Source organism: Leuciscus leuciscus (genome assembly GCF_965113295.1).
Source record: "Leuciscus leuciscus genome assembly, chromosome: 16".
NCBI lineage: Eukaryota > Metazoa > Chordata > Actinopteri > Cypriniformes > Leuciscidae > Leuciscus > Leuciscus leuciscus.
The window spans coordinates 21,387,297-21,400,405 of NC_138740.1; the positions used below are offsets into that span (position 1 = coordinate 21,387,297).

General features: G+C 37.3%; 2 protein-coding genes across 3 annotated transcripts; one reads left to right on the top strand and one right to left on the bottom strand.

Annotated features, from left to right (window-relative positions):
- Window positions 1-129: 129 nt before the first annotated feature.
- Window positions 130-4,279, bottom strand: sumf2 (sulfatase modifying factor 2). 2 transcript variants are annotated; one of them, XM_082141881.1, is made up of 9 exons: window positions 4,068-4,279; window positions 3,165-3,309; window positions 2,866-2,980; window positions 2,679-2,723; window positions 1,609-1,759; window positions 1,432-1,487; window positions 1,232-1,316; window positions 654-795; window positions 130-523 (listed from the first exon to the last, which is right to left on the bottom strand). In XM_082141881.1, exons 1-9 carry the CDS (start codon window positions 4,126-4,128, stop codon window positions 433-435), a joined length of 891 nt encoding a protein of 296 aa, XP_081998007.1. In that variant the 5' UTR covers window positions 4,129-4,279; the 3' UTR covers window positions 130-432. The 2 variants fall into 2 exon arrangements, with proteins under 2 accessions (XP_081998007.1, XP_081998006.1); XM_082141880.1 differs by having other exon boundaries at window positions 3,165-3,312.
- Window positions 4,280-4,790: 511 nt separating this feature from the next.
- Window positions 4,791-12,394, top strand: tmem179bb (transmembrane protein 179Bb). The gene is made up of 5 exons (XM_082139990.1): window positions 4,791-5,008; window positions 5,695-5,891; window positions 6,058-6,195; window positions 6,382-6,460; window positions 10,794-12,394. Exons 1-5 carry the CDS (start codon window positions 4,904-4,906, stop codon window positions 10,947-10,949), a joined length of 675 nt encoding a protein of 224 aa, XP_081996116.1. The 5' UTR covers window positions 4,791-4,903; the 3' UTR covers window positions 10,950-12,394.
- Window positions 12,395-13,109: the final 715 nt, after the last annotated feature.

Here is a 13,109-nt window from a genome sequence, read left to right on the forward strand (position 1 = left end):
ATCTCCAGTTACTACTAGATACCACAATTTACCTCAAGACCATGTTTATAGCGGTCCAAAAATAGACATCTATTGCTATGACAGCATATCAGACCCTCTTATTTACACAGTGAGAAGGAAACAAGTAAATGATCTTCCGGAGCCTTTTATTTCCTTTTAAATGCTAAAAAAGTCAAACCAATAAAAATGCATGGTATTACTTAATACAACTGCATTCAAATTCCATTACATGGTTTAAATTGTATATCTAAATGATTTTAATGATTAGAGAACAACTATAAGATAGGTTAAGATTTTAATTTCACAGTATTTTGTGAAAAAAAAAAAATCAGATATAACACTGAATTACAGAAGTTTGTGTCTCCACGGGAGAAATGTAGTATCAATCCCATAATGCACCACTGGCATCAAATAATCTTGAACATTTGGCCCTTAAAGCTCAGTCCTTTTCTGTTTTGCATTTGAGCTCATTGCACAGCGGAAGCCCAGGTTATCAGAGGCTGAATCTGGTGTGTTTCCCATCCTGCATGTGAGAACATAAAATACACATTTTGTTCATTATATTCTCATAAATTGCTTTGGACAAAAGCTTTAGCACTAATAAAAGTCTAGTAAAAGCTGACTTTGAGTAATATGCATATAGCATGACTGACCTAGTGGTGACACGAGCTCTGTGATTGGCTGAGCCATCGGCAGTGTCAATCCAGGATGCTCCACGCAGGACGTACATGGTCTGAGCACCAGGAAAATTTGATGAGGTCCACTCCCAGACATTACCCAGCATGTCATATAGTCCTGGCAAAAGGTGGGATATTATTCTCAAAATTCAGAACAATAGTTAGAGAATTACAATACAGTTCAAAAGTAGGATAAAAAAAGAAATAAAAAAAAAGAATACTTTTTTCTGCCAGGATGCATTAAACTGATCAAAAGTGACAATAAAGACATTTATAATGATATAAAAGATTTCTATTTCAAATAAATGCTGCTCTTCTGAACTTTTTATTCATCAAAGAATCCTGAAAAAAAACAAATAAATGTATCACAGTTTCCACAAACATTTTAAGCAGCATAATTGTTGGTGAGCTTTAAAAAACATTTACCAGCCCCAAACCTTTGAACATTTTGGTAGATTTTTTCCTAGGTAGCTTGTTTCCTAGGTAGCTTGTTGTTGATGATATGTGACGCACCAGAAAGTGTAACAGCTCATGTGCCGTGTGTCATACCCTACCATAGTTATTCTGTGGAGGATAGGCAGTTACAGGAGCTACACCATGATAGCCGTCTTCTCTGGTGTCCCCATCTGGAAACAGTCCCTTTTGTAAAAAGAGTTTGCAATTTACCAACAGGCTAAGGACTTCAGAACTTAAAAAATATACACACATATACACTTCTCCTTTAAGAAATGGACAAGAAAATCCCTCAACTGACCTGCCAGAGGTTAGTCCGGTTCAGCAAAAACTTGTTGCCCCATGGGTATGTCCTGCCTGAAATACACATGTGCTGGCTATGAAGGTTGTGGTACATAAAATGATGCATAACAGGAGGACAATTACTGCATGACAAGAATAAGAATAAGACAGCAGGCACAAGGTTTTTTTGGCTTGCCTTCTAGACCCCCACGCGCGGCCATTTCCCACTCTTCCTCAGTTGGCAGCCTTTTCTTCTTCCACTGACAGTAGGCTTGGGCATCATTCCAGCTGACCTGCACCACAGGGGATTCCAGTCTGCCCTTGATACCAGAGCCTGGTCCTGCTGGCTGCACACATTAAAACCAGAGACCTCAGACATTCATAAAGTCTAAATTAATTCATTAATAAACAATAAATAAATTTTTAAATCATGTAATATATTTATCTTTTAAAATGTGTGTTGAGTATCTCAAAGAAATGCAATTTAATATCGTACATAGAACTTACAGTATATGTCTGCAAATGAATACTACTTTTACTGTATCATCTCCCCAATGTCTTAAATGCAACAACAGTATTGGAACATTCTTTCATTGTCTCTAGGAATGCCCTTTGGTTGCTTATTTTTGGAATGGTGTTTGTGATAAACTATCTAATATCTATAATATGTAACAGAAGGTTACAGCCTCCCCACTCATGTGCTTGCTGGGTGTACAAACTGCCCTCCTCTTTTTTGGAATACTCAGATGTCTTTAAAACCTTACTGATGTTAGGGAGGAAATGAATTATGAATAAATGGGTTTGTACTGAACCAGAACTTATTAAGGACTGGATAATCCTGATTAAAGAAACTATACTTCTGGAAAAGATTGGATATATGTTTATATTGTTATAAGTCTACTATGTATCCTGAAATGCTCACATGATGATATTGTAATTGTTTTTTCTTTTCTTTTCAATCATTCACTTATTTATTTTTTTGAACATTGTATATTGTTAATGCTCCATTTATTCATTAACGTTTATGCTGATTGATTATTTTGAAAAACTCAATAAAAAAAGATTTTTTTTTAATCCTTTAAAAAATTTTTTTTTTACAAATTAATACTTTTTATTTTTTTTTATCAATCAATCAATAACAATAAAAATATATATATTAACCAATACTGGTCGACCACTAACTGAAGTTGTTTATAATTTGTTTAATTAATCTTAAGTATTTCAAAAGTCTTGTGAATTACATGCATATAGAATGTTAACTGTCACCTGTCTCCAGAACACTTTCTCGACTGGTAACCACCAAGGCGCAGACTAGGAAAGAGGAATGGGGTCATTTTAAGAGAATAGAGGGTAAAAGAGAAAATATAGTACAAAAGACAGTGTTTAGGAAATGGAAAGAAAATTCCCATTTAAACACTTTGAAAAACGTTCCGCTCCTGCTGTGGGTTCATACCTCAATTTTCTGAGTGACCTTACTTTTCAGTTCATCTGAGACAAAATCCTGGAACACAAAACTCCAACCAAACGTTTCAGCCTCTGTTTTATATTTCTGCAATCTGACGAATTCCCTGGAATAAATGGAAGCGGTTGTAGCAGGCCGGTAAGAAGACACACAAGCAGTGGGAATACAAAGTGTGTTAAAATAGACAAGATTAACCTCTATGTTTAAAGAGTATATTTGGGCATCATATGGTGCATTCCTAAACAAGGCTGCTCACTAGGTTTTGAGCCAATATCTTCAATGACAAGTACCTGAAGTCAGAGTTAGTGACAGGATATTTGTCCATCTGAAACGGCTGGAGAGTCACAGCTCGTGTCGGTGATTCCCCATCTCTCCCATCAGTGGCACTGGTTCCCATCATCATTGTTCCGCCAGGAATAAACACCATCTCATCGTCTGCTAAAACAATTCAATCTTAAACAAGTGTCTACTCACAGCAGATGCTTGGTCCACTCGATTTTTACTGAAATATCACAGATGAATGTTTCAACTATAAGAACCTTTATGTCACAATACATTTTAACCGTTTTCTTTTTTTGTTAAATGAAAGTCACAGCAAAACCATATTGGAAACTTTTCACCATGTTTTTTATTTATTTTGCTACTTAAATGTCTTTTATGTATTGATTTTGATTTATTGTACACTTGCCCCAGACCCAAAAATATTAGCAAAAATATTATTTATCATCTGAATGAAATGATTATTACCTACTTTACTATTTCAGTAGATATTGTAAAAATGTATGTGTGTGTGTGTGTATGTATGTATGTATATGTATATATATATTATGAACATAAATTACAGTCCTCATTTGTGTTGTTGTCATTACAACCAACAGTTTTTTTATTTCTTCTAAATGTTTTACTTTTTAATCAAAATGACAGTCAGTGCAGAGCTGGAGATGAAATGTGAGGCATGATGCGTGAAAATAAAAAGTATAACGTTATATATATGACAGAATACTTTTATTGAGCTTGAGCGTTGTAATTTTGTGTCATTGGATACATAAAATCTCAGCAATTAAAACTACTTATTTTTTATGACAGTGATGGGTAATACCACGTTACAGTTTTAACGTAGTAACAATAAATTATGTAAGTATAAAGTTTGTAAGCAAAGTAATAAAAAAGCTGATTTGGGGGCTTCCTCCTACCTGCAACACTGGACATAGTGCACAATAATACGAGATATAAAGTCTCCAAAAAGATCATCATGATAAATAAAGGCACGTAATGGGCAGATTCAGTCCAGGGTCTGATTTATCAAACTAAAAACACAACAAGCACACTAGAGTTCTTCTTAAATCATGAATAATGTGGTAAACAACGACACTGAGGTTCAGTCATTCGGTTTCACTCTGCTGACTGTCACTGAATCTCGTTGAAAAGTGTTTATCGCCACCTATTGGTTTGGAGAAAGACGTGTTGAGTCGCACTGTATTTCCCTCTCCATTGTTCTCACTGATTTCAGTTTTTGTCAAAGTCTTGTCACGCTTATTGCTCAGCTATTATTAATATAAGTAACCTTCTTTTCACTCTAATAATCAACAAAGTAGGCTACTATAGTATCATTAGTATAATGAGGGTCACAGAAATGGAGATGCAAATTCTCATGCATGCTTGAAATATGTATCTCATTTCTCCTCGCCTATGGACAATTTAAGTAAAAAGTGTCAGCTTAAACTTGTCATCCTAAGCAGATATTGATATATCTGATATTCATAATATCTTAAAATGAGGTGTTTTGTGGGTAAATGTTGATTCATGACCATATGCTTCAGGCTGGCTGAATGTTTTGTCTGAGCTTGACTTGAATGCAGTCTTGTGTTTCCTCATAGCAATGCTGTGAAATTCTCTGACCCAATTGTCAAGAATCATTGTGAAAAGCAACATTGTTGTGAGCACAGGACATGCTTTAGCCACAGCAGTTTGAAGAGCGCATGAATGAGGCATTCGACTGCTGGACTCCGTGAGACAGTGACCGTGACAGATGTTCATGATGGGACTACCCTGGCTGCTAGTTTTGGAGCTTGTCCTTTACGCTGGTTGTTTCATCTGTGGGGTGATAGCTGCTGCCTGGATGACACTCACTCAGGTAACACCAATTTATCATCTACACAAATTAATGTCACAAATTAAATTAATGTCTAAGTTGTGGACAATGAAAGTATAAAATGATTTAGAAAACTAAAACCAGGTCTATGGGGAAATGTGATTTACTATAAGTTGGTGTCTATCTGAGTTCAGAGTTTTAAGTATTAAAATTATCATGGCTAAAGTTTTGCATGCCTATTTATTTGTATGCTTTTGTTATACACCATTCAGTCCGATGTTAAAATGTACTGACATAATGCATGATCATTCAGCATGTTGGAATATTTATTGAAGTGGCCACTATTTTCTTGCTATTTTGGGAAGATGAATACATTTTTAAATAAATGCCAATAGGCTGCATCTATTGGTATCCATTATTATTTTGAAATAAATGTCAATTATATGTGCAATAAAATATATAATATTCAGTGTTGATGATCCCAGGTCAGACTCTCTGAGCTTTCACCATATAATCAGCCACCTCTCGCACCATATTATGGCTTATTAGAGTCATATGATAAGGGACAAAAGCTTTTATCACAGCACTTTCCTTATACAGCTGTGTGTCACAGAGATACAAATCTTGTACATAGTTTGTGAAAGAGACCCCTTGATGTCCCTTGCTACTGTGTTTCCTTATATTTAGCATGTGCAAATGTGGATGATTTTTATTGTTTGTCTTTATAGGGCCACTTTGATGGACGGTGCATCCTCTATGGAAGTGTTCATTATAACACATCTGGCCAGGCTCTGACCGTGGAAGGCTCCAGTTCTCCTTCTCTCTGCTATTTTGTGTCAGCCATCGCCGTGTGCATGGCTATTTACTGCTTTTCCCTTATTCTTTACTGGATCTATGTCAGCTGTGTGGATGAGGATGTGAGAAGGTGAATGTATTCATTTTCTGCTGACCTTCAGATTTTTCCCATTTCTTTTAGATGTTTGTTTTACATGACTTCCACTTTCTTTTATTCACGAGGAAGGGTTCAACAGTTAAATTAACATTGTTGTTTTTACCTTCTTGTGTCTGGAAATGTTTGCATGCATACGCAGGGGGACTGTTTCTCTCAACGCGTCTCTGGGAGTCTGTGGCCTGCTTCTGTTTTTTCTCTTGGTGTCAGGATGTATTCTCAAGATCGGTCGGGACAGCCTGTGTTTCTCTGTTCTTCACAATGTTCCTTCCATTACCAGGTGATTTCAACTTTCTTCTTTCCACATTACTCTGTGTGTGTGACTTTTGTTACACCTTTTAAGAACCATATACTCTGCTTCATAGTTCTCACCTGATATGGTTTCTATTATATAGCCCCTAAAGGGACACAATGATGGAAAAATTATATTTCGATGTGCACTGCTGGAAATATGTTTTTGTTTTAGTTGTGCAGATGCAGAGAATAAGACATGGGCTCATCCATACATTGGAAATCAGTTCTACGCAGGACTGTACAGTACTGAGGTTAGTACTTTGGTTATTTTTCATAAGGTTATCACCCTCATGGTGGTTGCTATGTTGAGAGCACATGACTTGTCAAAAAGAGCTTCAATTCTGTCAAGGTTCTTGAGTAGAAAGTAGTAACGTCAGTCAGGGGATGATTTTGCTTGGAAATGAAAGTGGGGTTGACGTCAGAACCCGACTGATGTTGGTTTATGATGTCAACCCGATTTTCATTTTCAACCACAATACGACGTCTGTCCAAAGTTGGAGATTAATGTCAATCTGGCGTTGGATTCTGACATCAACCTGATTTTCATTTTCAACGTTGGGTTTGGTCTTCTAAATGCGAATTTTCTCATTGTTTTGGTGCACACTAGCTTAGATAACAGTAAGGCTAACATATTCATACTAAAAGCCCAAAAACTTTAAATAGGGCACTATTTGAGGGAACAGCCATTTGGGTTTCCGAATTTCCGAAACCATTGTGGACGTTATTGAGTGCACTTATTCAATCTCACATTCAATCCCACTACTGGAACCGTGTTCTAGAAACAAATTTGATATTGATATGAGGGTAGGCAGGCATAGATTCAGAGGCATAAGGTACTGTAAGTATTACATACAACAATGCAACAATAATAAAACAATGCATTGACATTTACTTTTTACTTTTGATACTTTAGTACTTTTAAAAACAAGTACTTCTCTGTCAGGTAGAGTGAGGGAGCGAGGGCTCAATTGCGAGAAAAAGGTCTTTTATTCAATATATCACAAAATAAAACAAAACACAAACAAAAACTACCCCAAGGGGGAAAACAAGACGGACTTGGACTTGGACTTGGACTTGGACTTGGACTTGGACTTGGACTTGGACTTGGACTTGGACTTGGACTTGGACTTGGACTTGGACTTGGACTTGACTGAAGCACACAGCAGGGAAACACACCGTGTACGACGACGAACCAGCACAGGACTGCAAACACAAGGAGAATAAATAGGGAGAGCAAACAAAGCAGGTAACGAGGGAGGACAGGTGGGGAAAATGAATCAATAATCAGGTAACAAGGTGGGCGGGGTTAGACCATCGACTAGAGAGCACATGGCACAAGGAAACACATGACAAGCCATGTGCTCACAACAAACAGGACTAGAACACAAAACGAGACATGAACACGCAGCTAGTGAAAACTCATAAGCCACGTGTTCACACAAAACATGACAACATGAAAGCACACAGCCAGTGAAAAACAAGCTGTGTGCTACACAGCACAAGACAAGAAAAAACACATGCAGACAGAAGAGCGCGCGGCTCGAGCGAACTCGAAACCGCGCGCGCTCACGTGACAAGACAGAGCGCACGAGAACAAGCGAAAGCTCATTCCGTGCGCTCACAAAAGAAAACAAACACGCGGAGCATTGATGTCCGAATCCCGACACAGAACCGAAACCTAACCAGACAGACGTGTCGGGATCCAAACACCACGCCCCGCACATATAACAAGGCACGTAGACAAGTGAGTGCACGGCCCGAGCGCGCTCGGAACCGCGCACTCACACAGAGACGAGACAAAACAGGGAGTGTCAGAGCTCTGTCACAAAACCAAGAAATTAACTAGACCGAAGTGACAGAACCCTGACACTTCTGTACTTTTACTTAAAGGATTAGTTCACCCCAAAATGAAAATTTCCTAATAATTTACTCACCCCAATGCCATCCAAGATATCCATGTCTTTCTTTCCTCAGTGGGAGAGAAATTATGTTTTTTTGAGGAAAACATTTCTGGATTTTTCTTCTAACAATGGACTTCATTGGTAACCATCGTTTTTAAGTCCAAATCAATGCAGTTTCAAAAGTCTTTGAAGTGTTTAAACGGGCTGCACGCGATCACAGCTGAAGAAGAGGTTGTTATCTAGCGAAACGATAGGTCATTAAAAAAAATATATAATTTATAGACGTTTTACCTTCAATTGTTCGGATTGAGCTGATCAACAAACGGACAGGGAACTACGTCATCACGTTGAAAGGTCACGCTGGCGCTCCACTGTTTACAATGCGACCGTACGTAGGAGGATAGTTCAAATAGTATTGTTTGCTAATATATATATAGTAATAATATTCAGTGAATATGAATATTAATAGTATATGAATAACATTCTGATGAATATGAATAGTAGTTCAAATAGTATTGCCAGCGCCGGCGTGACCTTTCAACGTGATGACGTAGTTCCCTGTCCGTTTGTTGATCAGCTCAATCCGAACTATTGAAGGTAAAAAGTCTATAAATTTGTTTTTTATGACCTATCGTTTCGCTAGATAACAACCTCTTCTTCAGCTGTGATCGCGTGCAGCCCATTTAAACACTTCAAAGACTTTTGAAACTGCATTGATTTGAACTTAAAAACGATGGTAACCAATGAAGTCCATTGTTAGAAGAAAAATCCAGAAATGTTTTCCTCAAAAAACATAATTTCTCTCCCACTGAGGAAAGAAAGACATGGATATCTTGGATGGCATTGGGGTGAGTAAATTATTATGAAATTTTCATTTTGGGGTGAACTAATCCTTTAAGTAAAAATCGTTTTTTCCAACTTTTACTTGTAACGGAGTAATATTTGACTAGTAGTATCTGTACTTTGACTCAAGCAAGGAAGTTGTGTACTTTGTCCACCTCTGATCTTGTTAACCCACATTATCGAACACTTTCAGTTGCAAAATAATTTAATTATGGGTGACAAATACACCTGTGAATAGGGTGTTTCTGCATTGGCCTCTGTAACCGAAACCTTTTACAGCTCTGAAAAAAATTAAGAGACCACTGCAAAAGTATCAGTTTCTCAGGATTTACTATTTAAAGTGTTTGGTTAAAATTAACATTTTGTTTTATTTTATAAGCTACTGACGACATTTCTTCCAAATTTCAAGTATTTGTAGAAAATAACAACTGGTCAAAATAACAAAAATGAAGTTTTCAGACCTTGAATAATGCAAAGAAAATAATATTCAAAAAGTTTATATTTTTAAACAACACAATACCAATGTTTTAACTTAGGAAAAGATCAGAAATCTATATTTGGTGGAATAACCCTGATTTCCAATCACAGCTTTCATGCATCATGCTCTCTACCAGTCTTTCACATTGATGTTTGGTGACTTTTTGCCACTCCTGGTGCAAAAATTCAAGAAGCTCGCCTTTGTTTGATGGCTTTGTCAATCCGTCTTTGTGAAGGATGCGTGACTCAAGCCACGTACAAGGTTATCCTGAAAGAAAACTTGCTTTCTTCTGCTCTTACAATGTTCCTCAACTCTAAGGATTGGTTTTCCCGGAGGACAGTGCTAAAAACATGGCATCTTTTTTGTTATTTTGACCAGTTGTCATTTTCTGCAAATACATGCTCTAAATGACAATGTTCTTACTCTTACTATTACTTCTTTTTCTCAAACACATACATTTAAATACTATATCTTTTATCTTAAAGGAACACTCCACCGTTTTTTGAAATAGGGCTTATTCACCTTCTTTCCTACATTTAGATAGGTGGGCAAATGCATTTTTGTCTCAGTGCATGCATTGTTTTAGTTTGACAGGGTCGGCGCTAGCTTAGCTTAGCATAATGAATGGAATCCTTTGTTGCCAGCTAGCATGTCCTGAGTAAAAGTGATATAAAAAATAAAAAAAAACCACCTAATTACTTCTTGTGGCCTGCGTATTCACAACAAGTACAAATAGCGATGCAGATTAACACTAGACGATTTCCTATGCAGATATTGACTTGGGACTATATTAGGGGGAAGCACAGGTGAAGCACTGCTACTTGGGCGCAGAGATATCACGCCCAAGTAGCAGTGCTTCGCCTGTGCTTCCCCCTAATATAGTCCTTAATATGTAAGTCAATATCTGCCTAGGAAATCGCCTAGTGTTAATCTGCATCGCTATTTGTACTTGTTGTGAATACGCAGGCCACAAGAAGTAATTCAATTTTTTATATCACTTTTACTCAGGACATGCTAGCTGGCAACAAAGGATTCCATTCATTATGCTAAGCTAAGCTAGCGCCGACCCTGTCAAACTAAAACAATGCATGCACTGAGACAAAAATGCATTTGCCCACCTATCTAAATGTAGGAAAGAAAGTGAATAAGCTCTATTTCAAAAAACGGTGGAGTGTTCCTTTAAATACTAAAAATGTTTCCACATGATGCTGCATCCACACCAATAGGTGTCAGTGTACATGCTTAGTGAACCTTAGTGTTTCTTCATTCACACAAAATAGGTTTTTATTTGTATGACATACAGTAGAAATAAATCTCTTCTGTTTATTGAGCACCACCCCCTTCTGTTTCTCTCCTCCACAGAGGTCAATGTGGGTAAGCTTCTTCTTCTGGGTGTTGATAACGGCCGTGGTGGTCATACAGAGACGCCAGAGCTCAAGGTTGAAGGTTTGGGGTAATGATGAGTGGAGCCGTGCTGAGACGGAGCCCTTCCTCCATCGCCCATCCCAACCAAGATAAATCACCAGAGACCATCATCACATGAGCTAATCATGAAGTATCATGCAGAGTTTGGTACATTCAGTTATGTGGGAACGCAAGCAGTAACAAAATACTTCATATTTTTGTGGCAACACAATTTGTATTTAATTATTCACATAAATAGTACTTTGATGTGGTAGCTACATTATACACAAAGTTTAACGATATGTCCAGAGAGCCAATAGACATGTCTAAGAACATGTAATTGGACATGATGGATATAAGACAACAAGTCAATCAACCATTACTGCAAAATAAAGTAGCCTAATCAGGAATAATCAGGAAAGTAATCCTCAAAATGAACAAGGGGTCTCTTCTTTACCCTGTTTTATCCTGTTTACTACATGGATATTTAGCAAATAAATAAATAAATGAAATAAAAATTTAATTTGAGTTGAAATTATGTTGAAATTGAGTGCAGTGCTGAGTGCTATGAGAGATATAAAAGTAGCACGGCTATGTATGAAATCGCTTGCCTTGAACAACAGTCAATAATAATTTTATATAATTATCATATACTTATTATATAATTATTAGTGTATATATATAAACATAATTTTTTTGTTATCGAAATTAATGTAGCCTATAACTTTGATGAAAGGTTTTGATCCACTTCAAATGTTGACTACTATCTAGGCTATATATACAGTCATACAACACTGACAGTAGCCTACTATTCTAACTGGTAACATGTGACATCTTAAAATAAGAGCAAAATGTGAAGATGTGAAGGGGATCTGTATCCGCATTTATGGCAGTGACTTGCAAAATTGAAAAAAAAATGTATAAATGATTAATTTGTGTGTTCGGTGTAATAATACTGATTCTTTACAAATGTCTGCTGTGGAGTGTTTAGAAGATTAAAAGAAATGGTAGACATTTAAAGTCGAAGAGTGTAATTTCTGCCCCACCAGCATCACAAAATTGGATAACTCGTGTCGTGACGATTTTCTAAGGTAGGCTATGCGAACAATTCCCCCATTAGCTAGTCGAGCAAACAGTTCCACCTCAAACTCGCACATCTGTCGAGCGATTGTTTTCGTCTCGGGATTTTACTAGAAGAAAAACACTAGCCTATGTATTAGCCTACGTCATTTTAAATTACATTAAATTTGAATGGCTGGACAAGGTATTTTCCCGCCGTGTTTCAGAGCTGTTTGCTTAGTTTGCGAGCCTGCCTCTCTTTGGCTTCAAACGCCACCTTAGTGTCCATCAGAGCTTCCAGCGCTTTGCTCATCTCAGCCATGTCCTGCTGAAGCGCCTCGCTTTGGCCCCGGATACTCTGGCTCTCCTCTCTCAGCTGCTCGGCTAGAGCGACCATCTGCGCGCTCTCCTCCTGACACTGCGCGTGCAGCTCAACGGCCAATGAGAGCAAACCCTCCGCGTGGGAGTCCAGCTGCTCCTCCTTCGACATCCTGTTGTTCTTCACTTCACAGCTGCTTCACAGCTGCTTCACTCCACGCCAAGTCCAGTTGGATTGTGAAGTGAGAAACAATTATCAAGCAATATTAATACAATTTCAAAACCCTCTTTAATTATAACATTCATATATTTGTTGTGAATAACATTATTTTTGTGAATAGGCCATCATATTTTTGCCATGGCCGTTTGGGTAAACAAGTGAACACAAACATACAGAAAAGGGTCAACAATATAATGAAGCTATAGATTTAAAGGAATAGTTCACCGAAAAATTTAATTCTGTCATCGTTTACTCGTCCTCAAGTTGTTGTTAACCAGACAGTAATTGACGGTAGCCAATGACTTCCATAGTATCTTCTTTTTTTTTTTCTCCTATGGAAGTCAATGGACACTGTCAACTGTCTTAACATTGTTCAAAATACCTTATTTTGTGTTTAACAGAAGAAAGAAACTCGTACAGGTTTGGAACAACTTGAGGGTGAGTAAATCCTTAAAAAATGTTGGGTGAACTATCCCTTTTAAGCTAAAGGTTGAACTCTTCTCAGGACAAAGATGGCCTATATTAGACGAATGTCAGGTTGGGACAAGTTGTCACATGTTTTAGATGTTAGAAATGTATACAGTATTAAACAGCAAAAAAAAGAGGCTTTGTTATTAATTATTTTGTGTTTTATAAATGTTTTACAGTTTAAAATAGTTTATTGATGGGTTCTGTTG